The sequence below is a fragment of the Trachypithecus francoisi genome, unplaced genomic scaffold (genome assembly GCF_009764315.1).
Source record: "Trachypithecus francoisi isolate TF-2019V2 unplaced genomic scaffold, Tfra_2.0 Lachesis_group19, whole genome shotgun sequence".
Classification (NCBI taxonomy): domain Eukaryota; kingdom Metazoa; phylum Chordata; class Mammalia; order Primates; family Cercopithecidae; genus Trachypithecus; species Trachypithecus francoisi.
Window position 1 is genome coordinate 35172560 of NW_022681464.1, and position 24301 is coordinate 35196860.

The 24301-nt window shown below is 36.6% G+C and overlaps 1 protein-coding gene across 3 annotated transcripts in view; it reads right to left on the reverse strand.

The window, feature by feature from the left end:
* Positions 1-24301, reverse strand: part of THOC1 (THO complex 1) — a 53627-nt gene that overhangs the window by 23722 nt on the left and 5604 nt on the right. For 2 of the 3 annotated variants that reach the window (XM_033178176.1, XM_033178177.1), the window contains exons 5-11: positions 22306-22424; positions 21805-21853; positions 21310-21405; positions 16126-16208; positions 14538-14611; positions 9886-9994; positions 8391-8522 (exon numbers count right to left, since the gene is read on the reverse strand). In XM_033178176.1, coding sequence (XP_033034067.1) covers positions 8391-8522; positions 9886-9994; positions 14538-14611; positions 16126-16208; positions 21310-21405; positions 21805-21853; positions 22306-22424 — 662 coding nt within the window. Of the gene's footprint in view, positions 1-8390; positions 8523-9885; positions 9995-14537; positions 14612-16125; positions 16209-21309; positions 21406-21804; positions 21854-22305; positions 22425-22836; positions 22879-24301 lie in introns of all 3 variants that reach the window. The other variant, XM_033178178.1, reaches the window with a different exon arrangement.

Below are 24301 nucleotides of genomic sequence, written 5' to 3' on the forward strand. Positions count from 1 at the left end.
CTCCCAGGTTCAATGGATTCCCCTGCCTCAGCCTCTAGGGTAGCTGGGATTAGAGGCATGCACCACCATACCCGGCTAATTTTTGTATTTTGTGGAGTTGGGGTTTCACCATGTTGGCCAGGCTGGTCTCAAACTCCTGACCTCAAGTGATTTGCCCGCCTTGGCCTCCCAAAGTGCTGGGATTGCAGGCGTGAGCCACTGCGCCCAGCTCTACTTTGTAATAATTCTTTTCAAAGTGTCTTTCAAAAAAAAGTTCTTAAAAAAATGAAAACTCTAATTTTAGTTTAAAGACCTCTCAGCATCCCTGCTGAGTTATAAGATAAAAGGAGATGCCCATTGAAGGCAGGACCTATCAAGTCTCAATCCTTTTATTTAGTAAAAAAGTAACCCGATGACACAGTCTCAAAAAGTTTTAAGCAACTTTCTGTACTAATACAGCAATGTGTCACTTACCTACAGGGATACAGTCTAAGAAAGGTGTCATTAGGCAATTTCCCCCCTGTGTGAACATCATAGAGTGTACTTAACAATAGTATTGCCTACTATACACCTAGGTTATATGGTACAGCCTATGGCTCCTCGGCTACGAACCTGTAGAGCATGTTACTGCACTGAATACTGTAGGCAACTATAACACAGTGGTTAAGGATTTGTGTATCTAAACATAGAAAAGGCAAAGTAAAAATACAGTATTATAATCTATAATCTTACAGAACCACTGTTGTACATGGGGTCCACTGCTGACCAATTATATGGTCATTATGTGGTGCCATTATGAGGTGCATGACTGTACTGTGAGGTAGACTTAGAAGGCTATGGTATTCCTCAATAAAATAAATACCAAAGATTTAAATTTCATTTTCCTTAATACTCATAGTTAATGTAAAACAAACTCTGTAATGTTTTACATTAGTACTGTTTGAAAGTTTTCAGTCTAAAAGATGACTTTATGACTTTTCTTTGATTAAACCACAAGGTAGAAAAAAGATACAAATATAGAATTTTAATAAACATAAGAGTTTTCTGCCTTTAAAAAGCTAAAATTAAACTTTCTAATATAGGTTATTTTCTTGTTACCTGTATTATTAATACTTAGGATTATTTACACATAAACATGGGTGAACAACTAAATCAAGCTATGATTAAACAGCCAGTGTCTATACTGGTGTTGGTTTTCATAAATCTCAGACAATACTGAAAATTATATGAATTTACAGAATATTCTTACGCTATCTGGTAAAGTTTTAATACTCTATAGGATTACAGACTATTGAAAACATTTCTACAAAAAATTAAAATTCAGACACAGAAAACATAAAAGTCCCTAACATATGATTCTTTTATTTTATTTTATTTTTTTGAGACAGAGTCTCGCTCTGTTGCCCAGGCTGGAGTGCAATGGTGTGATCTCAGCTCACTGCAACCTCTGCCTCCTGGGTTTAAGCAATTCTCCTACCTCAGCCTCCCAAGTAGCTGGGATTATAGGCACCTGCCACCACACCCGGCTAATTTTTTGTATTTTTAGTAGAGACAGAGTACCGCTATGTTGGCCAGGCCGGTCTCAAACGCCTGACCTTAAGTGATCTGCCTGCCTCGGCCTCCCAAAGTGCTGGGACACAGGCGTGAGCCATTGTGCCTGGCCTGATTCATATGTTTTTAAACCTATGTATCTCTGACCATACCTTAACATGTTTGCTCTTCGTAACACTCAGGATGAAATAAATCAGTTAATGTTTACATATTAAACATGCTTGATAGAACTGTTTTAAAAACTAATTTTAAAGTTTTAAATAATACTGTTATTAAACACTGATCTATTACAACATGCATATAAAAGTATATTGAAAACTAATAAACACTTGTATATAATAGAGGAGGGAGCCTGATTAACTCACAGAAAATTTTTTTTTTCCTCTGGGTATGAAGTCCATTTATAACCAGGTAATATTTTTTTGCCCTCTATAGAGTCTGTCCAGGAGTCCAAAATTATTGTCCACATCAGAGAACATTTTCTTTTCAAAGGTCTATTAACATTTATAAATATGACTTCGTTATGCTTTTGTGTAATCATGACTATACACTGTGGTAAACATAATAAGAGTTCTCATTTCTAGAGGACCTAAAATTTGTAATGGTCTTTCTGTTATAGTCAGTATTAATTTCTGTTACTTTGGCTAATAAGAAGGTTGGGTGGCTTCTTATTCTCTCTCTGCTCTTTATCAAATAACTAGTCTCCTCTGCTAAGCCTTTCAGCCTTTGCCTCTCTTCAAGATTAGGCTCCAAATTCAAAGCCTACTTTGGCAGTACACCACCTGCACCCTAACTGCCTTTAGTCTTTCCTAGAGGGCTGCTACTTGGTAGCATCAATCACTTTACTTTCTTATCTTGCTTGTATAACCATGGCTTGACTTACACACAGAGGTTATTCTAAAAATAACAATGGCCAAGTATACTCTAAGTTTTCTAATATGCTCAATGATATTTAAAGAGCTGTTCTATTTGTCAGGACCACCGAGTTCAAAAATGTCAAAACAGAGGGTAGTTCCTGCCTTCCGCCCTGAGGACCATTAAAAGTCAATTTTATTTATATTAAAAAATGTCAATCATATGAAAAGGTTTTATCTATAGTATTTATCTTTACAGGATGAGTGAAAGCATATGCTAAGACTGACAAGACTGTCAGCAAAAGACTTCTAAAGCAGTGATCCCCAACCTTTTTGGCACCAGGGACTGGTTCCATGGAAGACAATTTTTCCACAGATCAAGGGTTATGGGGTAGAGGGAATGGTTTCAGGATGATTCAAGTGCGTTACATTTATTGTGCACTTCATTTCTATTATTATTATATTGTAATAGATAATGAAATACATATACAGTTCACCATAATGTAGAATCAGTGGGAGCCCTGAGCTTGCTTTCCTGCAACTAGAAGGTCCCATCTGGGGGTGATGAGAGACAGTGACAGATCATCGGGCATTAGATTCTCGTAAGGAGCACACAACCTAGATCCCTCATGATCAGTTTACAATAGGGTTCATGTTACTATGAGAATCTAATGCTGCTGCTCATCTGATAGGAAGCAGAGCTCAGGTGGTAATATAAGTGATGGAGAGCAGTTGTACATACAGATGAAGCTTCGCTTGCTTGCCCACCACTCACCGCCTGCTGTGCAGCCCTGTTCCAGAGCTATCTAAAAGCCTCCCATACCAAAAACAACTAATGAGATTAAAAAAAAAATTGTAGGATAGTGGTTAGCCTGCCCACTTGTTAACAGGAGGGTCTTGCTTCTGCCTTCATTTGCTCCTAACTAAGCTATAGTATATCTTATAAGAGACCTATCTTAGCCTCTACTACATAAAGATTCAACTTCTCAAATGGACATAAAAACTACAAAACATTTAAGGCAGAATGACTGTATGGATAGTTTCTTACTGCCAGGAACTTTTTTTAAAAAAATGACCAAAAGTCCTAACTAGAGGCCTCTTCACGCAATGCAGAGACCAAGCAAAATTGTGAATTTTCTTTTCTCCATGAAAAAGAATGGCCTAATGACCACCCTAGGGTCAACAGTACATGACTGTGGGTAACCTCACCCTGGTAACTGCTAGCCACTGAGTATTCCATCTGATCATTCTGGTCATTGAGTCTCAGATGGAAAGCGAGAAGCATATTATTCTAAAGGACTGGGTAACCCTAAAGCCTGTATCTAGTTAGTGTTGTTATACTCTTTTCTGTGAGAACTTAAGAGATCCAAAGATATATTCTTTTAACCATCATGGTAATACTCATGGTACTTAAATGTTTTGAAATGTTGTTCTGCTTTTACATGCTACATAGTACGGAGGGAGGAATCCCTATAATACCAGTGCCTTTTATTTGGTATAAGTTGAACAATTAGAAGTAAAATTCTCCCTTAAAATTTCTGAGTATGACCTTGAACTAACCTTAAAGAACAGATACTTTTCCACTCCATTAAAAATTAAACAACCCAGGTATCTCAGCACTACATTTAGCAAGTAGTATCCCTGGATTATTTTGCTCTGCTAACAAAGGAACTACACTGTTGGGCATTAGTATTTACAATCACACTCCAGGTAGCACAAAAATGTGGCACTTTGTTTCTAGGGGAAACTTCTGTCTTTAAGAAGGAAGATACGATAATTTACAAAGACACTCATTTTATTTGTAGAACCTCTGCCTACCTGTAGTTGCCACATGACTGGCCTATCTCCAACTATAAAGTTTATATCATCTGGCTGGGCGTAGTGGCTCACACCTGTAATCCCTGCACTTTGGAAGGCTGAGGCAGGCAGATCACCTGAGGTTGGGAGTTTGAGACCAGCCTGGCCAACATGGCAAAAAAACCTGTCTCTATTAAAAAATACAAAAATTGGCCAGGCATGGTGTTGGGCGCCTATAATCCCAGCTACTCGGGAGGCTGAGGCACAATAATCGCTTGAACCCAGGATGTAGAAGTTGCAGTGGGCCAAAAAAAAAAAAAGTGTCTCAAAAAAAAAAAAAACAACTTTATATCAAACTTGCCAAGTATTATTTCCGGACTATCCCTAAGGAAAAGTCTGACCAGATTCGTGTAACAAAACACAATGGTTCTGGATAATAATATTCCCATTGGATGGGGTCACAGGCTCTATTACAGAGATGAAAGATCTAACCTTGTAATGATAAGCACTTTTCTAAACCTGTTCACCAATGAAATGATAGGCTATAGAATTATGCTCCAAATAATCATAGCTTTAGATTTCACTTTAGCTAGCTCTTACTGGCAAGGAATACAGCACCTGTATCCCTGAAAAATCCAGACATTTCCCATGACTTACCAAATCTATATCAGAAGTTGAAAGTAACATCAGGCCCAAAACTGGCGTATATTTAGGTGTGAAGGCCTTTTTGGGAATCCTAGTATACCAAATAAGGTATAGAGATGCTGGAAAGCTTCTTTCAGTGCAGCAGTAAAGCTTACAAAATGTTGCATATTTTTCATGATACAGGTAATGCATTACAAATATTTTCACTTCTATATTAAGTAGTAAACACTAAAAATACACCAAAAAATATGAAGAATGTACAAGGAGGACTGTAAATTTAAGATAAAGTTGTTGCTCAAGGGGCAACAAAGGGAAATGAAAATGCAAAACATTACATGTCTCACATTCTCTCTGGTACTATTTTGTGCCTTTTTCTTATTCCTATGGTAAGTTTTAAGCTTCTCAAAGCTGCTTTTACCTTCCTCGTGGTATTAATTAATGAAATTTCAGAGCTTAATCCTGAAAGTTCATGTTCTAACTGCTGGTGAAAGCAAGTTTACAAAGATTCATAAAAGGAGAGATACTATTAGAAAGCCAAGTGTGATAAAGGGAATGGAGAATGATATAAAAGCATCAATCCCATATTCCCATGTGGAGATTTCTCTGAAAATGTTTAATCCTGCTGTTTTTCATTATTAAATGTCTTTAGAAATGCTATTTGTTCGGAAGGCGGAGGCAGGAGAATCACTTGAACCCAGGTGGCAGAGGTTGCAGTGAGCCAAGACCGTGCCATTGCACTCCAGCCTGGGTGACAGAGCGAAACTCCGTCTCAAAAAAAAAAATATTCTATTAAGACATCCAGATTTTTGAAATAGCTGTCATGTCCTGAGAAATGTGGACCTGTAAGTCTTAAAAGTATATAAGTCTTACTGGTTGTTTTATTTTGTAACTTTTTTGCCCTGATAATATTAAACTGACACCTCTGCATTCTCAAAAGTAGATAACCTTGGGAAGTTTCTCTGTTAAGCAAGAAGAGCTTTGGGATTTTCCTCTCCTCTTCCACATAAGGTAGAATAAAACTTTTGAATTCTTTAGTCAACCAAAAGGTTTCTATATTTGTTTCATTTAAATTAACAAATATAGCTGGAGTTTTAAAAATCCAATCTGATAAAGTCTTATTAGGTAAATTAAATCAGTTTTTACTTGTTATTACTGACATATTTCTCCCCTCCTTTCTCTTCCTTTTTCCTTCCCTTTCTGCCATTTGTCAGATTTATAAAGTAGTCTACGTTCCTCCCTGCCTCCCTTTGATCTCTGCTCTTTGAAAGCAACAAGTTGGTTTTCTTTTGGTGGTTACCCTTTTAATATACATGAAAAGGAATATTCAGTATTCCTTTCCTACGCCTGAAGATTACAAGGACTGCCATAATTTTAAATTACTCACTAAACATCTCTGCTTTCCCCTTCCATATTATTACTGTCATCTAGTTAAGTTCCACGTTAATAAAACTTTTTAATTAAAAAAATTTTAAATCATTCATGACTTTTTTGTGTTTACAGTCAATAGTAAATTTACTGTCATATTTTTCAATTTTTGTGCTCACCGTTGCCTTCTGTATCCCACTCCATTCTTATAGGTTCAATTTCCTTCCTCCTGAAGAACATCCTTGAGTAGTTTTTTTCAAAATGAGGGTCACTGAGTGGTAAGTTATCCTGGTCTTTAAACAAAAATGTCTTTCTTTCATCGACAGTCTTGGGTGTATTTAACTTGGTATAAAATTCTAGATTCAATGTCATTTTTCTTTCAGCACTTTAATATTTCTCTACTGCCTTCTGGTATTAATGGTTGATATCTGTTAGAAATCTGCTAACAGTCAAACCGCTGTGCCTTCCCAGTATATCTGTCTTTCTTATCCCTTAGTGGCTTTTAGGTTTTCTCTGAATGCCCACAGTTATGGCATGAGGTACTGAAGTGTAGATTTATCTTTCTTTATCCTGCTTGGCAGTTGTGGCATACTTTTAAGCTGAGGATTTGAGATTTCCTTCAATTCTTTGCAATCCAGTTTCTCTACCATTCCCTCCATTTTCTTCTTTGGAAATCCTACTAGACAGATGTTGGAAATTCCCAATCTATTCATCATGGCTTTTAACTGCTCCTTCACTTAAAAAAGAAAAAAACAAAAAACAACTGTGCTGCTTGCTGGATGAAGTTCTCATCACCTTCTTCAGTTCACTAGGTCTTTGTTCATCTATTCCACTGTATAGTTCAATTCTGTGTGCTGAGTTTTGGTTTCAATGATTATATTATTCATTTCCAAGACTCCTGATTAGTTGTATTGACTGTCCTACTTCATTTCAGCCTGCTTCTGTTTCATGATTTCTTGTTCCTTTTCAATGGATTAAGTTATCTCATCAATTATCTTTTTGAGTATCCAAAACATATATGAAGTCTTGGTCAGGCTATATATTTCATCTGGAATAAATATATGTCTATCCCAATAGTTGATTTTGCTGGTGATCCTTCTTAGCATTAGATTTATAGATTTTGGAATTTTAATTTATCAGAGTTTTGAACCGGAGCCTTTTCTTTTGGGATGTTTGTTTACTTCCTTTCCCCTCCCTCTCTGTGTATATCCTTCCCTTTCTAGCAGTTTTGCATCTGCTTCTACCAGGGCCCCTGAGTCCAAAAGTCTAGAAGTCTTATGATGACTTCTTAGAGCAGCTGTTTCATAAGTATACTTAGCATATCACATATCTGGTCACTGAGCAAGCAGATGGACACAAAGCTGTCTTTGTTATCCCTAGGCTCACAACTTCCTATAAAACCATAGCCCTTGGCAGAAGACTGGCAATATTTTTTCTTAGTTTCTTTCCAAAAGTGGATAAAAGTTCCACCCTAGTCCTTGGCTTCAAGAAGCGAAAATGGCTTTGGCCCCTTGTCTCACATGGTGCACATTTAGTCTCTGTTACTTGTAGCCAAATTCCTGGATACCACCACCTGCCTTGGATAGAGAGTCCAGCAGGCCCAGGCTGCAGTTTTGCTCACTACTTGGCATTTCTGGTCCATGAAGATATTTATCTTGTTTGTGGAAGCCCAGCCTTGTCTCTTTTGTTTTCTCGTTTATATTTTACCCGTCATTGCTATGTGTTTGGAGCAAAGGGAGTGAGTCGAAACATAAACTCAATGTGCCATCTTGACTAGAAACTTTACATAATCTTGTAGCATTATATTTGAACAAAATTTACTTTTTAAAATGTATAAATAAGATTAACAAGGAACTTTTAAACCCCTTACTTGTACCTAAATAATTATGAAATATTATTTTCATATACAAATTAAATCCTGAAGTTTAAAATATATAGACATGAAAGTAATTAAACTGCATTTATTCCAAAATTAGTCTACAAAACAGACTTAATGTAGAACTACTTTCACCTTTGAAATCAAATTAGTCCTACTTGTGAAAGGAAGAAATGGGACTTTCAAAGTAACATTAATCAGCTTTAACCCAAAGTAAAAATAGGAAACATTTCTACTCAATTTAAGTTAGAAAGGCTGTCAGCTAAACAGAAATAAAACAAGACCATTTCTCATTATGCTTAGTGAGAAAGAAAAACTTATACCTTTTCACTTGTTAAAAATTTTGCAAAATATACATGCTCTCCTCCTGTTTTCAATTCCTCCATCTTTTTTCTTGAGGCCTGAGTATCATCTAATTTGTAACTCTTAAAAACAGCTAAAACTTCTTCAGAATACTGCAAAATAAAAATATTAGTTTTATTCGACATTGTTACCCAAATTTGTTTAGTGCTTTTCTGCATCAAAATGTCTAGAATTTACTCTCAATCATGTATGTATATTGTATATTGTAAGGCACACTAACAATAAAAATTATGGGAGTAAAAACTATTGTGGATATTTCACTTGTTGTAAAAGTAGGAACAAGTTCCCTACTCCTAAAGAAATGTGATTTCTTGGCCAGTTGCAGTGGCTCATGCCTGTAATCCCAGCACTTTGGGAGGCTGAGGTGGGTGGGTAACTTGAGATCAGGAGTTTGAGACCAGCCTGGCCAACATGGTGAAACCCTGTCTCAACTAAAAATACAAAAATTAGCCGGGCATGGTGGCGGGCACCTGTTGTCCCAGCTACTCAGGAGACTGAGGCTAAAGGATCCCTTGAACCTGGGAGGCTCCGTCTCCAAAAAAAAAAAAAAGAAATATGATTTAAGAAGTTTGTGTAAGGGACAAACAGAAAAGGGAACACTTTTAAGAGTGTATAGGAATTTACCAGTGAAATTGTTTAACTACCTGTAGAAACTCTTATGTATTTCTTGTGCTAAAGATTGAGCAAATAAATTCCATCAAATTCTGTCCAGTTAGAAGACAATTCCAGATTATTTCTCACTAACCACTTAATCTGAATTTGGATGGTGCTGCCCCCACAAAAATTTGCATATAAAACAAAAACTATTAAAAATAACATAACACACACCACGCTACTTTGAGAACTACCTACTTATCTTATATTTTGATTACAGCAAAAAAGGACAACTGATTTTTAAGTAGCCAAGAAAAATATAAAAATTCTTCTAAAACAGGATTGGCAAACTTCTTCCATAAAGGACCAGAGGGTAAGTATTTCAGGCTTTGTGGCCTTTATAGTCTCAGTTGCAACTACTCAGCTGTGCCATTATATCGCAAAAACAGCCACAGGTAAGTGGATGGTCATGGTAGTATTCCAATAAACCTTTGTTTCAAGCAGTAGGTCAGATCTGGCCCAGGGCCATGACTTGAGGACTTCTGTTTCAACAAGACAGCTAAAATAATTCTGTACAAAGATAGAATATATTCTGCAAAATATCATCAATTGATGTTGATAACACTCATTATATTCCAAAAAAGCAAGGCTGTAATGACTTTTAAATATCCGATTCTTATACACTACTTCACAATAATAGCAGTTTAAATATTAATTTATAATTTAGCTTGTTATGAAATTGGTATAAAAATGTAAGAGGTAGAATAAAATAGTGAAAAGTATGTTAGACAAGAGTAAGTTTTAGCTCTATCACTGGCTATAAAATACTAGGCTTCTGAGAGTCTATCACTGGCAACTCACCTTGAGAAAAGTTTTCCATGAAATCTTCTCATAGCATTGCACAGGGTTCCTGAAGTAATCCTGAAGTGACCAGAATTTTCGATACAGGTTGTAATCAATTGGAATAGAGCTAATAAAATAAATGTTACATTAAATAAATCATTTAAATTCTTTTACAAATATCTAAATATTCTTAGCTTTGGTCACAAACCATTTTCAGAAGCTAATGTAAGTTATCAGAAAAGTACACATTCACAAATACTTATATAAACTTTTACAAATCATTTTAGGGAACTCACAGACCCCAATAGACTCTTTATCTACACTGGTGGAGCCCCTGAATTTTGGTAGTACACATGGTTATTCAGAATTAAAGATTATGTTTCCCAACCAATCTTGCTGCTAGTATGATCATGTGATTAAATTCTGGCCAATCAGTTGGGAGTAGAAGTTATATGTGCAACTTTTGGGCCATATTTTATCACTGGCCTTTTCCTCTTCCTGCTGGCTAGAATGCAGATGTGAGAGTGAGCCACCTTGCACTACAGGAAAAAGAGCAAACACCAAGAGATGATGGAAGAAGAAGGTAGAAGAAACCTGGGTCTAGGCAATCTCACTGAGCAGCGCTCCCTTACCAGCCTTGGACTGCCTGCTTCTAGACTTCGATATGAGGGGGAAAAAATCAACTTTTATGTTGTTTAAACTGATGTTAATCTGAATCTATGTTAAAAGTCACTAACTAATAATATTATATCCTAAGAAGCATTAGTATGAGATAAACATATATGGTACATATCAAGTTAGCATCACAAAAATAAGTCCTTTCTCTAGTGACTTTATTATGGCACTACTAATTCAACTTCTAATCATGATATGTCACACATCTACAGTATCAATACATACTCTTAATTTTTTTTTTTTTTTTTAAAGGAGTCTCGCTCTGTCGCCCAGGCTGGAGTAGAGGGCAGTGGTGTGATCTCGGCTCACTGCAAGCTCTGCCTCCCAGGTTCAAAATGATTCTCCTGCCTCAGCCTCCTGAGTAGCTGGGACTACAGGTGCCCGCCACCACGCCCAGCTGATTTTTTGTATTTTTAGTAGAGACAGGGTTTCATCGTGTTAGCCAGGATGGTCTCAAGCTCCTGACTGCGTGATCCGCCCACCTCAGCCTCCCAAAGTGCTGGGATTACAGGCGTGAGCCACTGCGCGGCCTATTCTTTTAATTTTTAAAACAGCTAATATCTGATAAATGGCTAGTATGTGAGGCACGTGAAAATCAACAGTGAAGAACACTGACAACTTTTAACTAACCAAAATCTAAATCTAGTTCTTGCCAAAGCTTTCATCAAGAATTAGTAGTATCTGAAAGAATCTAATGGGCAGGTTTACTTTCACTCTTCCTAAACTTTTCCCTAGTAACAACTTTGAAAGTAGGAAAACAATGATCTGCACATTAACCTCTCTCTATAATTAAAGCAGCTTAACTGATTTACAACAATAAGATTATACCTCTGGGTTTTCTATGAATTGGGTTTTAAAAAAAAAAAAGCCACAGCCTGGGTGTGGTGGTTCATGCCTGTAATCCCAGCACTTTGGGAGGCTGAGGCAGGCAGATCACAAGGTCAGGAGTTCGAGACCAGTCTGATCAATATGATGAAACCCCATCTCTACTAAAAATACAAAAACTACCCAGGCGTGGTGGTGCATGCCTGTAATCCCAGCTACTCAGGAGGCTGAGGCAGAAGAATCACTTGAACCCAGGATGTAGAGCTTGCAGTGAGCTGAGACTGCGGCACTGCACTCCAGCCTGGGTGACAGAGCAAGACTCCATCTCAAAAAACAAACCAAAAACAAAACAAAACAAAACAGAACAAAAAGCCACAAAAAGAACATTACCTAAAACGTTAAAGTAAATAGAGAAAAGAAACAGCACTATATAGATTATTTACATCCATGGAAGAACAAGAACCAATATTTGTATAGTTCCACATTTGATAATGAATGTTTTTGAAGTGCATGTGCACACACATACACTAACAAAATGTTACTCAGTTACAACATGTAAGATTGAATATAATAAATACCTCTTGAAATGTAGTACCAGGAAAGTTTGTCTCTTAAAAATGGGGCTAGCTCTAACAGAGAATGAGAATCACGCAACCATTATATGTCCCTTTTGTCTCAATTGATAAGAACTTCACATCTAATTTAATGCTTGATACCAATAACAATGTTATTCCAAGTTGCTAATTACCATCTCCTACCTGTAAAGGCTTTTGATCTCTTCCCTTTTATCTTTAATTGGCTTGGTGGGTATCTGAGGTGTCTTACAGAATAAATTTTGAAGTTGTGTTAAATATTACTGTTAGGCAGTTTTTATAGTTGAGGCATTAATATATTTTTAAAAATTTAAAGTCTCCTCTCCTTAGATGCTGTCCCTTGCTCTTTTCCTTCACAGCTGAATAAAATTCTTCAGAGTTGTCTACACTCCATGTCACCACTTCATTACCTTCCCATTCACTCTTCAACCCACTTGCAATTTGCCTTCCACCTTCACCACTACACAGAAACTTCTGAATTTTGTTTATCCACACAAAGCAAATGTAACCATTTATTGTATTTGCAAATAATAACAAATCAGAGACCCAATTACTATGTAAAATAGAATGTCTTGTAACTATTTTAACCAAAATACTCTGGAAAACTTGATACAGTTTTTAAAATGTTGAGCTATTTTATAGGATGTTACATATTGAAATTTCTTAACAAAATGTTTACTGGTGTATTTCAGCCAAATCTGAATGGACTTCATATTGTAGGTACATGGGTAATGTGTTCTGCTCTGCAAATTACAGTGCCTAAGGCCATCTGCTGTTTACAAAGTAATTCCTCATATATTTTCTCCTTCTATTCAACATTAGTGACTGTGACAGAGAGAGGCAGCTGAGTGTTAAGTCTTATTTAAGTGATTTACAAACATAACCAATAGGGATGAACTGTCTATACAGTCTTAGGCAAAATCTAAGTAGACAAAACTGCCTTGGTCAGTGTCTTTGGGGCCGTTTACACTTCAGTGACTCATTATCTTGTAGCCTACTAACTTGCCCCAGAGCCCTGATGTTGCTCAGGCCAGACCCTAAAGCCTATTCCATCCATGCATAATGAATAAATACGTCTCTAAAAAAAAATAACGATAACAAATAATAGCTACTAGACACTGAATAGACAATATTCTAAGTGCTCTACACTTACCACTACATATAAACAATTAGTGCCTTAATAGACTATTTCTGATCATCGTCTTATTTAATCCTCTTACCTGTAGAGTGTAGGTGGCATTACTACATTTTAAAGATGTTGAAACATGACTAGGAAGTATTGGAGTTAAGCTTGGAGCCACACCACTTCTAATGTTTCTTCTGGAGATGTGTTTGAATTTGAAATCTAGGATGCCAGAAATATAGGGCAGATACAGGAATCCCATCTTGATCTTCTAGACAGTAATGGAAATTCTTTCAATTATAACTAATGACTCTCATCACCTCAGACACCTGGAAGAGTGCCAGTGAAGGAAAATTTTCCTTAATACCTTCTCTTTTCTCTTGCTTATTGCTTCTAAGCCAGCGCTAGGAAGAAATTATGGCAGGTCTTCAAATAATGATGTTTCCTTCAGTATTGTTTTATTGTAACGTTGATGAGGGGAAAAAAAATGGATTCCTGGCTGGGGCCACGGTCTATGTGAAGTTTGTATATTCTCCCTATGTCTGTGTGGGTTTTCTCTAGGTAGTCAGACTCCCTCCTCCATTCCAAAGAGGTGTACATGAAAATAACTGGCATGTCTAAATGGTTCCAGGATGAGTGAGTGTGGATGTGTGGGTATACACACCGTGAGCGGATGGCATCCTGTACAGGGTTGGTTCCGCCCTGAGCTCTGAGCTGCTGTGACAGGCTCTGGTCACCCGCAACCTTAAACTGGAATAACTAGGCAAATAATTATCTTACTTGTTTTTATTAATCTTTCTCAAATGCATGTATAGTTCACATTTATTCAATGTTTAATAACAGAAGCATTTTCATCTTTATCTAGGAGATTGGTGATTGTTTTTGTGATTAGAAATAGGCCATAGGAACCTAACTTTTGTTTATTAGCCTATGGGAAAATTGGTTTCATCACACATCGTTTCACTTAATGTTGCAGTTTCTAGAACCGATCTATGCCAGTGAGGATTGCTTCTGGAAAGAAAGCACAGGGCTATAGAGGAGGAGATAAGAAACAGTTTTAAGAGCAAGGGGAGAGAAGGAGGAAAGGCTTCTTAACCTGCCTATTTCATTAAAAGTTGGCTCAGTACACACAGGCACTGGGTCCACAAGTTTAATAGAAGGGACTAAGGGGAGGAGCTCCCACCGTTGCCTGTGGTTGGCTTTCAAATGCTGGGATTATGCATAGGGTAGGCTATACAAACAATGAACTGTCTGTACTTAATATAGAAACCAGCGGATAAAGCCCATTAGTGATTTAGGATTTATTATTTTAAGTAATATACATGAAAACTACAAATGAAAGAAATTTCTTATAATTTCTTTCCTCCTTGCCTATATCCTCACTCCAGAGAGGATACTCAATAAATTAAGAGATTATCTCTGTAAGTCAAAAAGCTTAAGCTCTGAAAACTCACCACGTTGTTGGAGCTTCCTCATCTCCCATTTCACCTTCTTCTACATCCATTCCTTCTTCTCTATCTTCAGTGTGCTACATTGAAAAAAAAAGTATAGCCTGTCATGAAGCAGTCATCAGACAGGAGAAAAATACTAGAATAATAGGTCAGCTACATATTCCTAGGCAACCCCCAGTTACAGAAGTCTAGTCACTAACTATCTAGACCTATAGTTAATCTGTAAGGCAATCAGAATTTTACCTGACAGAAGAACTCAAGAGCAGTATGACAATAATATAACACAATCATGAAGACAGTAGAAAGTTTCAAATTTGCATTTCTAAACATAATCAATAGATTCCCTCTGGGAATAAAGGCCTAAATGTTTTGGAAATGCACAAAGACAGTTCAACAATAAAATGAGCAAATAGCATGAATAGGTAATTCACAGAAGAAAAATAAATTCCAATCAACATATAATAAGTTCCTTAACACCAATAATGATCAAGAAAATGTAATTAAAACTAAGAAGACTTATTTTTCAAATATATACATTCAATAGCTATACACCAGGAAATAGCTATTGAAATATGAAATATGCATATATCTTAACCCAGTAATTTTACTTACTAGAATTTATCCTAAAAAGACATCTGCATAATTGATGTAGATGATGCAGACTGATGCAATATTATACACTACCTGGACACTGTAACTTTTTTTTTCCACTATCAGACATAATCTAAATGCCCACAGGCAGAGAAATGTGATATATCCACTCTGATATATCCATTTACCAAGGGCCATTTAAAAACTAAGATAAATCTAAATCTTAAAGGAAGAAAGTGAATTTCAGAATAGTATGAATGACCTCATTTTGGAGAAAAACAGTATGTTTGTACATATACCCAAAAAGTCCTGGTATGGTGAGACACAGAATGCTATGAGTGGTTATAGAAATAATAAAAACTTATAGAAAAAATACATATTCTGCAAAAAATAACCCAATGTTTAAAACAGAAAGTACATCTATTCTATAATCTACCTTATGATTAACACTATCAAAACAGAAAGTACAGCTACTTTGTTAATGCACTTTAATAGAAAGCTATGCCATAATCTACCATGGTCTACCTTGGATTACAGAATAACTGTACTTTCTATTTTAAACACTGCTTGAATTTTTTACATACAACATTATTTCTGTAAGTTGGAAATAAAGTCAAAAGTTTTTAAAATTTTGATGACTTATAGGCTTGTTTACATGATTTTTTTTTTTTTTTTTTTGAGGCAGGGCCTCCCTCTGTCACCCAGGCTGGAGTATAGTGGAATGATCAAGGCTCACTGCAGCTTGACCTCCCTGGGCTCATGTGATTCTCCCACCTCAGCCTCTCAGGTATGCTCTGCTAATTGTACTTTTTTTTGTAGGAATGGGGATTTGCCATGTTGCCCAAGCTGGTCTTGAATCCTATGCTCAAGTGATCTGCCCATCTCAGCCTCCCAAAGTGCTGGGATTACAAGTGTGAGCCACTGTGCCTGGCCCCACATAAGTTATCTGAATAACAAACCTGCAAATATGTTATCTGAGAAAGTTTCAAATCAGCCTCACCTTCTGACCCAGGGTGCTTTCCTGCTCATTGGTATTGAAAACAGTGACATTTTCCAGATTAAACTGACTCTGTAAGTTAAGACCTAGTAAAAAAAACAAAGAAGATTCAAAGCAAGTCCAGTGACACCTAAACTTACGTATGAATGTAACTTGTGTCATAATCAAAACTACAAAATGCTAAATCCAGAATTAAAGAGCAGTCAAAATGAACACATTTGATTTTCAAATCCTTTCAAAACTTCATTTCTTAAAAGTACCTTTGGAGTATGGGCATACCTTGTTTTGTTGCTCTTCACAGTTTCTTGTTTTTTAAATAAATTGAATGGCAACCCTGCATCGTGCAAGTCTATCAGCACCATTTTTCCAACAGCATATGCTCACTTCCTCTGTCACATTTTGGTAATTCTCACATTATTTCAAACTTTTTCATTATTATCATATCTGTTACGATGATCTGTGATCAGTGATCTCTGAGGTTAGCACTGTCATTGTTTTTCGCCACAGATTTGTTTTTTGCCACAAACTGCACCCATCCAAGACAGTAAACTTTTTTTTTTTTTCTTTTTTAGATAGCAACTCACTCCTGTCACCCAGGCTGCAGTGCAGTGGCATGATCATGGCTCACTGCAGGCTCAGCTTCCCAAGCTCAGATGATTCTCCCACTTCAGCCTCCAGAGTAGCTGGGACTACAGGCAAGCACCACCATGCTTGGCTAAATTTTTTTGTATTTTTAGTAGAGACGGGTTTTCGCCATGTTGCCCAAGCTGGTAAGATAGCAAATTTAATCAATAAATGCTGTGTGTGTTCTGACTGCTTCACTGACCACCCGTTCCCATGACTCTCTCTCCTTGGGTCTCCTTATTCCCTGAGACAAGACAGTATTGAATTTAGGCCAACTAATAACCCTACAATGGACTCTAAGTGTCAAGTTAAGGGAAGAGTCTCACATCTCTCACTTTAAATAAAAACCTAGAAATGATTAAGCTTAGTAATTAAAGCATGTCAAAAGCCAAGATAGGCTGAAATTTCTCTTGTGCCACACAACAGCCAAGTTGTGAATGCAAAGATAAAGTTCTTGAGGGAAGTTAAAAGTGCTACTCCAGTGAACACATGAATGATAAGAAAGCAAAACAGCCTTACTGCTGATACAGAGAAAGGCTGACTGGTCTGGATACACAAGCAAACCAGCCAGAGAAAAGCTTTAACTCTCTTCAATTCTATGAAGGCTGAGAAGTGAGGACACCACAGAAGAAAAGTATGAAGCCAGCAGAGGTTGGTTTAAGAGGTTTAAAGAAAAAAGCCCTCTCTGTAACATAACAGTACAAGGTGAAGCAGCAACTACCAATGGAGAAGCTGCAGTAAGCTGTCAGAAGATCTAGCTAAGAGCATTGATGAAGGTGTCTACACTTAACAGATTTTTCAATGCAGATGTAACATTATGATATTGGAAGATGCCGTCTAGGACTTTCATAGCTAGAGAGAAGTCACTGCTTGCCTTCAAGGAACAGGCTGACTCTCTTGTTAGGGGCTAACGCAGCTGGTGACTTTAAGTTGAAGCCAATGTTCATTTACTATTGTGAAAATCCTGGGGCTCCTGAGAATTATGCTAAATCTACTCTGCCTTGGGCTCCATCCATAAAAAGACAAACCCTGATGACAGCACATCTGTTTATAGCATGGTTTACTGAACATTTTAAGGCCACTGTTGAGACTTACTGCTCAGAAAAAAAGATTTCCTTTCACAATATTATTGCTTATTCACAATGCACCTGGTCACCCAAGAGCTTTGATGGAGATGCACAAGGAAATTAATGTTGTTTTCATGCCTGCTAATACATTATCCATTTTGCAGCCAATGAATCAAAGGGTTATTTCAACTTTTAAGTCCTGTTATCTAAGAAATACATTTCATGAGGCTATAGCTACCATAGTGATTTTTTTATGAATCTGAGCAAAGTAAATGGAACCCTTCTGGAAAGGACCTACAAATCTAGATGCCATAAAGAACACTTGTGATTCATGAGAGGAGGTAAAAATATTCACATTAACAGGATTTTGGAAGAGGCTGATTCCAACCCTCATAGGTGACTTTGAGGGGTTCAAGACTTCAGTGGAGGAAGTAACTACAGATGTGGTAGCAATAGCAAGAGAACTATAATTAGAAGTGGAACCTGAAGATACGACAGAGTTGCTGCAATCTCATGATCAGACTTGAAACAGATAAGGAGTTGCTTCTTATGAATGAGCAAAGAAAGTGGTTTCTCAAGATGAATTCTACTCCTGGTGAAGATGCTGTGAACACTGCTGAATGACAACAAAGGATTTATTTTATTTCTGAGACGGAGCTTCACTACTGTTGCCCAGGCTGGAGTGCAATGGTGCATTCTCGGCTTATTTTTTATTTTTTTCTGAGACAGAGTTTAGAATATTACATACACTTAGTTGATAAAGCAGCGGCAGGGTTTGAGAGGACTGACCCCAACTTTGAAAGTTCTACTGTGGATAAGACGCTACCAAACAGCGTCATGAGCTACAGAGAAATCTTTCATGAAAGGAAGAGTAAATTGATGTGGCAAACTTCACTGTGTTATTTTAAGACATTGTCATAGCCACCCCAACCTTTAGCAACCACCACCCTGGACAAGTCAGCAGCCATCAACATCAAGGTAAGAACCTCCACCAGCAAAAAGATGACAACTTGCAAAAGGCTTTGGTGGTCATTAGCAGTTTTTAGCAGTATTTTATTTTATTTTATTTATTTTTGAGACGGAGTCTCGCTCTGTCACCCAGGCTGGAGTGCAGTGGCCGGATCTCAGCTCACTGCAAGCTCCACCTCCCAGATTTACGCCATTCTCCTGCCTCAGCCTCCGAGTAGCTGGGACTACAGGCGCCCGCGACCACGCCCGGCTAGTTTTTTGTATTTTTTAGTAAAGACGGAGTTTCACCAGGTTAGCCAGGATGGTCTCAATCTCCTGACCTCGTGATCCGCCCGTCTCAGCCTCCCAAAGTGCTGGGATTACAGGCTTGAGCCACCGCGCCCGGCTTTAGCAGTATTTTAAAAGTACAGTATATACATTTTTTTTAGATGCTCTTGTATACTTAATAGATTACAGCATAGTGTAAACATAACTTTTATATGCACTGGGAAATCAAAAAATGTGTTTTGCTTTATTGTAATATTCACTTTATTGTGGTGGTCTGGAACAAAACCCAAGGTATGTCTGTACACAGAATTCTATATACATTATAATAGAGTTGATCCCTATTATTCATGACTATTCCAGAACAATTCCACAGAACGCAATGTAGAATAATTTATCATTCTGTTGAAGCACAAATGTAAATCAATGAAAAAGTGATAGTGTATAACAAATAAGTAAATACATTATAGTTAATGAGAGCCAAGTTTCTTACTGTTAGAGAAAGAGGTTAATAAACAGATCTATTGGTGCTGGATTCAACTCAGAGGTATCAGTAGAGTCTCATATTTTTTGCTGTTGTTCATGTAAAATATATACTGACAGATACAGAAACAAATACAGATGAGTATGGTTAGTATACACATATGTCTTTCCTAGCTCTGGTCTCTGAGAGCGCCCAGAAGTAGTGATACTCCAGTAGCAATGAGCACATCTTCTCAAATGTAACGGCCAATGATAACCAGACACACAAAGAGGCAAGATACCATGAGTGAGAAACAGTTAAAACAGACAGGAGAAACAGACCCACCAAGACTTATTCAAGGTACTGGCATTATCAGATACAGACAATAAAGTAACAATGCTTACCAAGTTTAGAAAACTAAAAAAACAATTCTTAAGAAATTATTCAGAATCAGGTAGAGAGAGACAAACAGATGAAAAAAAATAAGGAGTAAAAAACAGAGGATACAGTGAGAAGGTATAATGGATGTTTGATTGAAGTTCCAGAAAAAGAAAAAGATAAAGAGGCATACACAATAATTGAAGAGATAATGGCTAAATTTTTACAAATTAGATGAAAGAACCCAATCCATACATTCGAGATGTCCACAATCCTAAGCAGGACAAATAAAAAGAAATTTACACATAGATACATCATAGTAAAACCAGAGAAAACCAAAGGGGGAAAAAAATCTTAAGTGCAGAGAAAAAAATCTCGATTATCTTCAAGAAGTGAGACTGACATCTGACTTGTCAATAGAACAATGGGCAACAGAAGACAAAGTAAAGACTATTTCTCATCAGATGAAATCCTATATTTAGTACCAATCTAGAATCTTATATCTATTGGGAAGAGGTCAAAATATCAGTATTAACAGGAGTTTGTAAGAAAGAAGGGGAAAAAAAATAAAGGAGAAGTAACGATTTTTAGGTAAAACACAGACGTGCACTGAAGAAAAGTCTAAAAGGGAAAATGATCACAGATGGAAGGCCAGAAATACAAGAAGTGGTAAATCTATATTAACCTTGACCACGTAAGTATGAAAGAAAACAACACAGACATAGGATGACGAAGCACATAAACCATTGCTAACATATATTACAGGTCTTTCCACATGCAGGCACTACTGTAAGCTCTTCACGTGTTTTAATTCATTTAATCCTAACAACATATAAAATAGGTGGTATATTAGCCCAATATTAAGAAAAACAGAACTGAAGCAATGAGATATGAAAATCTCGCATATCTGAGCCGACTGGGGAGGGAAGGCTCTGGAGAATAAGCAATGTCCCATCTCACGAGCTAGATGGTGGTTATACAGTATTTGTTTCGTTATTATTTGCTTTATGTACTTTTCTATATAAGCGTTATATTTCACAATAAAAATCTGTTAAAAAAGATAAATGAAAGGAGGTCTATACAGCTAAATAGTCGTGACTGAGAGAGAACATGGAAACACAAAAACAGGCATACATTATGAAATACAGATTTGACGGTTTATATCTACATGTTTCAGTGTGATTCAACTGTACATTAATAAGCTTTGAACTTAAAAGAATCCATGACTTTGTTTCAAGATTACCTGTATTATATACTAGGACTGCTATAACTATTTATAAGTAAAAGAAAATAAAGTGACAATTTCTATGATGTCTTTCAACGTTTTAGAACCATTTTTCTCAGTATCATGACAGATTTTAATCTATTAAAAACTGGAAAAGATTTTCCTGCAGAAAACTCATTTAATGCATAAAACCTTACCTGATTTCTCAGACAGTGGGAAAAGCCTGGCCAAAAAGAGCTGAATCCGTCCACAGAAGACTGTATTCTGGGATTTAGACAATCTTCTTAGGAGATCTAACGATACATGAAAATTGAACGTTACACAGAAAAGATAATTCTATGTTTCTTACAACCATACCTAAAAGTTTCTAAACCAGTTTGTCAAGAGTATTTTCCTAAACCAGTAGTTCTTAAAATGGGGGCAGAAACCACTGCCACAAAAAAGTACTAGAAATTAGGAACAAAACAAGTTCAACATGACATGAAAAAGACAAACTTTACTATGTGTTTCTGACTTTCATTAAGTTTATGCCCAGAACAGAAACAGCTTAAAGTGAATGAGTTCTAATAAATCAGATTGTTAGATACCTAATCTATTTTTAAAATGTTATCACTGGTATTTAATTCAACCACGTGTTTTTCTGGGCATATTTACATTTTAAAAAGCAATCATTTAATCACTCAATTACTTACCATTGCACATACGTAGTAAGTAATTTTTCCCAGCAGAATAGAATGTATTCTGAAATTAAGATGGAAATTATCACTTTTCTTCTGAACTTGTTACACATTCTTCAATAATAAGTTGCAGGAAGTAAAATATTAAAGAACACTAACATGCACTGAGAATCTACTATGTCACTTTCACTTTTTTTAAGCAAATAACATTTTCAATGAAATGAAAATATTTTCAGATATAAGATAAGAAAACATGATACTGTTTTTAACATGTGAAAGTGTGAATTTTCAAGTTAGTTTTTATTACTCAAATTAAATCAAACTTTGTATTTCAAGTTTTTCTCCACACATGGTTTTTACTTGGCTCTCCCCAGAGAACAGTATATAATTTTGTCATAGGCACAAACTTGTTGGCGATCAGCAAAACTACAAATAATTTCTTTTTTTAAATCTACCCTCAGAACTCTGAATCTACAGAAATACAAAGTTAGCAGGAAAAGAAACTAAGGCACTTACTGATTTCCAAGTAGCAACATTTTTTTCCACAAAAGTGAATATTGTGTCACACTGATCCAAAGGAAGACAATCCAAAACATCTCCCAACAATACAAAAGGTGTAGATGCGGTACAAATACCTTCAAGTGGAGCACAAGCCAATTTAAAAGTTTAAAAAAACTGTAGAGTAAAACAGCCTATGAAAAATAATACTGAAGAGTATCTTATAAGGTACACTTTGTTACTCATAACAAGGTTTAAAAAGGACAAGAAGTGGAAGCAACCTACAAGTCCCCAAACAGGACGTATAAGTAATTTTTGATATGTGCACTCAGTAATGATGACAATAATTCTTGACAAGATCTAGAGCATTTACTATATGTCAGGCACACCAAGTACTTTACATATACTAACACATTTAATCCTTATAACCCTATGAAGTAGAGCATATCATTATTTGCATTTTATAGAATGGGAAAACTGAGACACAGAGAGGTTAAATAACTTGCCCAAGATCACAGAGCCAGTAAGTGGTAGAGCTGGGATACGAACCCAGGCAGTCTGGCTCCACAGTCTGTTTTCTTCACCACTAAGCTATTCAAAAGAATATAATGCAGCCAATTAAAAACGATGGTTATAACGACCATAATAACTTGGAAAAATGCTTATGATATAATGCTAAGTGAAAAAGGCAGGATTCAAAATTGTATGTACATATGATTATGACAATAAAAAAATTCTTAAAAGACTATAGAAACTAAAACCATTATACTAGATGAATGGTTTTTAAAAGTAGAGGAATTATGAGTACTGTTTTCCCTTTTTCTCATTTCCAAATGTTTTGAAGTGTTGCTAAATTGTCTTTGTGATTTGAAAAGATTATCTCTTCAAAAAATAACAAGGTTTGATATTAACCATGATTTAACATTTAAAATAACAGTATTGTTTCAGGGGAAAGAATGGAAAAGTAGAAAGTTACTGCTTAAAGAACAACAAAATTAAGATTTTCTTAAGAAAAGGTCTACTTAGTGTATTCAGACTACCTAGAAATACTTTTATATCCCTACTCATCCTTCCATTTTAAGGCAATGGGTACTTACTAACACTCATAAGTGTTTAAGAAAAGTGGTCACCTAGGCATGGTATATGGGGAAAAATATCTAGGGTGATCTAAGTCCAAAACAGTGCATTAATACACTATGTCCAGAAAGAGAAGAAATCTTTCCAGCTGTACTTTGCACTAGTAAGATCATATCTGGAATGTGATGTGAGGGATATTGCCGAAAAGCAGTGGTGGAATAAAACAGCAGATTTCAACTCAATACAAGGGAACACACCAATAACCACACTTGTCTAACAGGACTCAAACAGTGAGCTCCACTAATGAGCATGATTCAGCAGAGGCTGAATGACCACCCATCAGGGATGTTACAGCAGGGAAGCGGTCTAGGCCAGAGATGAGACGGGACTAGGTGACCTCGAAAGTCCCGAACAATACTTAGATTCAATGTTATTATATACTCTGCACATCCAAGAGATTTGAGAAGCATACTCTCTGCCCTTAGCTGCAGTATAGCCTGGAATAAGTTAACTCACATTTAGTAATTAGAGAACTTTTTCTAGATTCTACTACCAAAATTCTGAGTCAGTAGAACTAAGCAAGGTTTGGGAATCTCATCTAAAAATAGATTCACTGGTGGTTCTGACGAGCCAGCAAGTCTGGGAACCATTGGGTTACAGTGTGATTCCCCCAAGAGCTTTCACAACCTGTCCCAGCTTCCACACAAATCTCTCTCCTTACCTTACCTGGGCCACAGACATCCCTCCCTAGTTCCCACTCCGCAGCTCCCAAACACCATGACATGTTCATCCGTCCATGGTTTTGTTTACAATGTTGTTTTCTGTGTAAATAATCTTCCTCCTCTTTACCACACAGTAAATTTCAACTCCATCTTTCTAAGCATAGAGTGAATATCTGCTCATCTAACTAACTCTGATATCTTGAAGGAGGCTACTT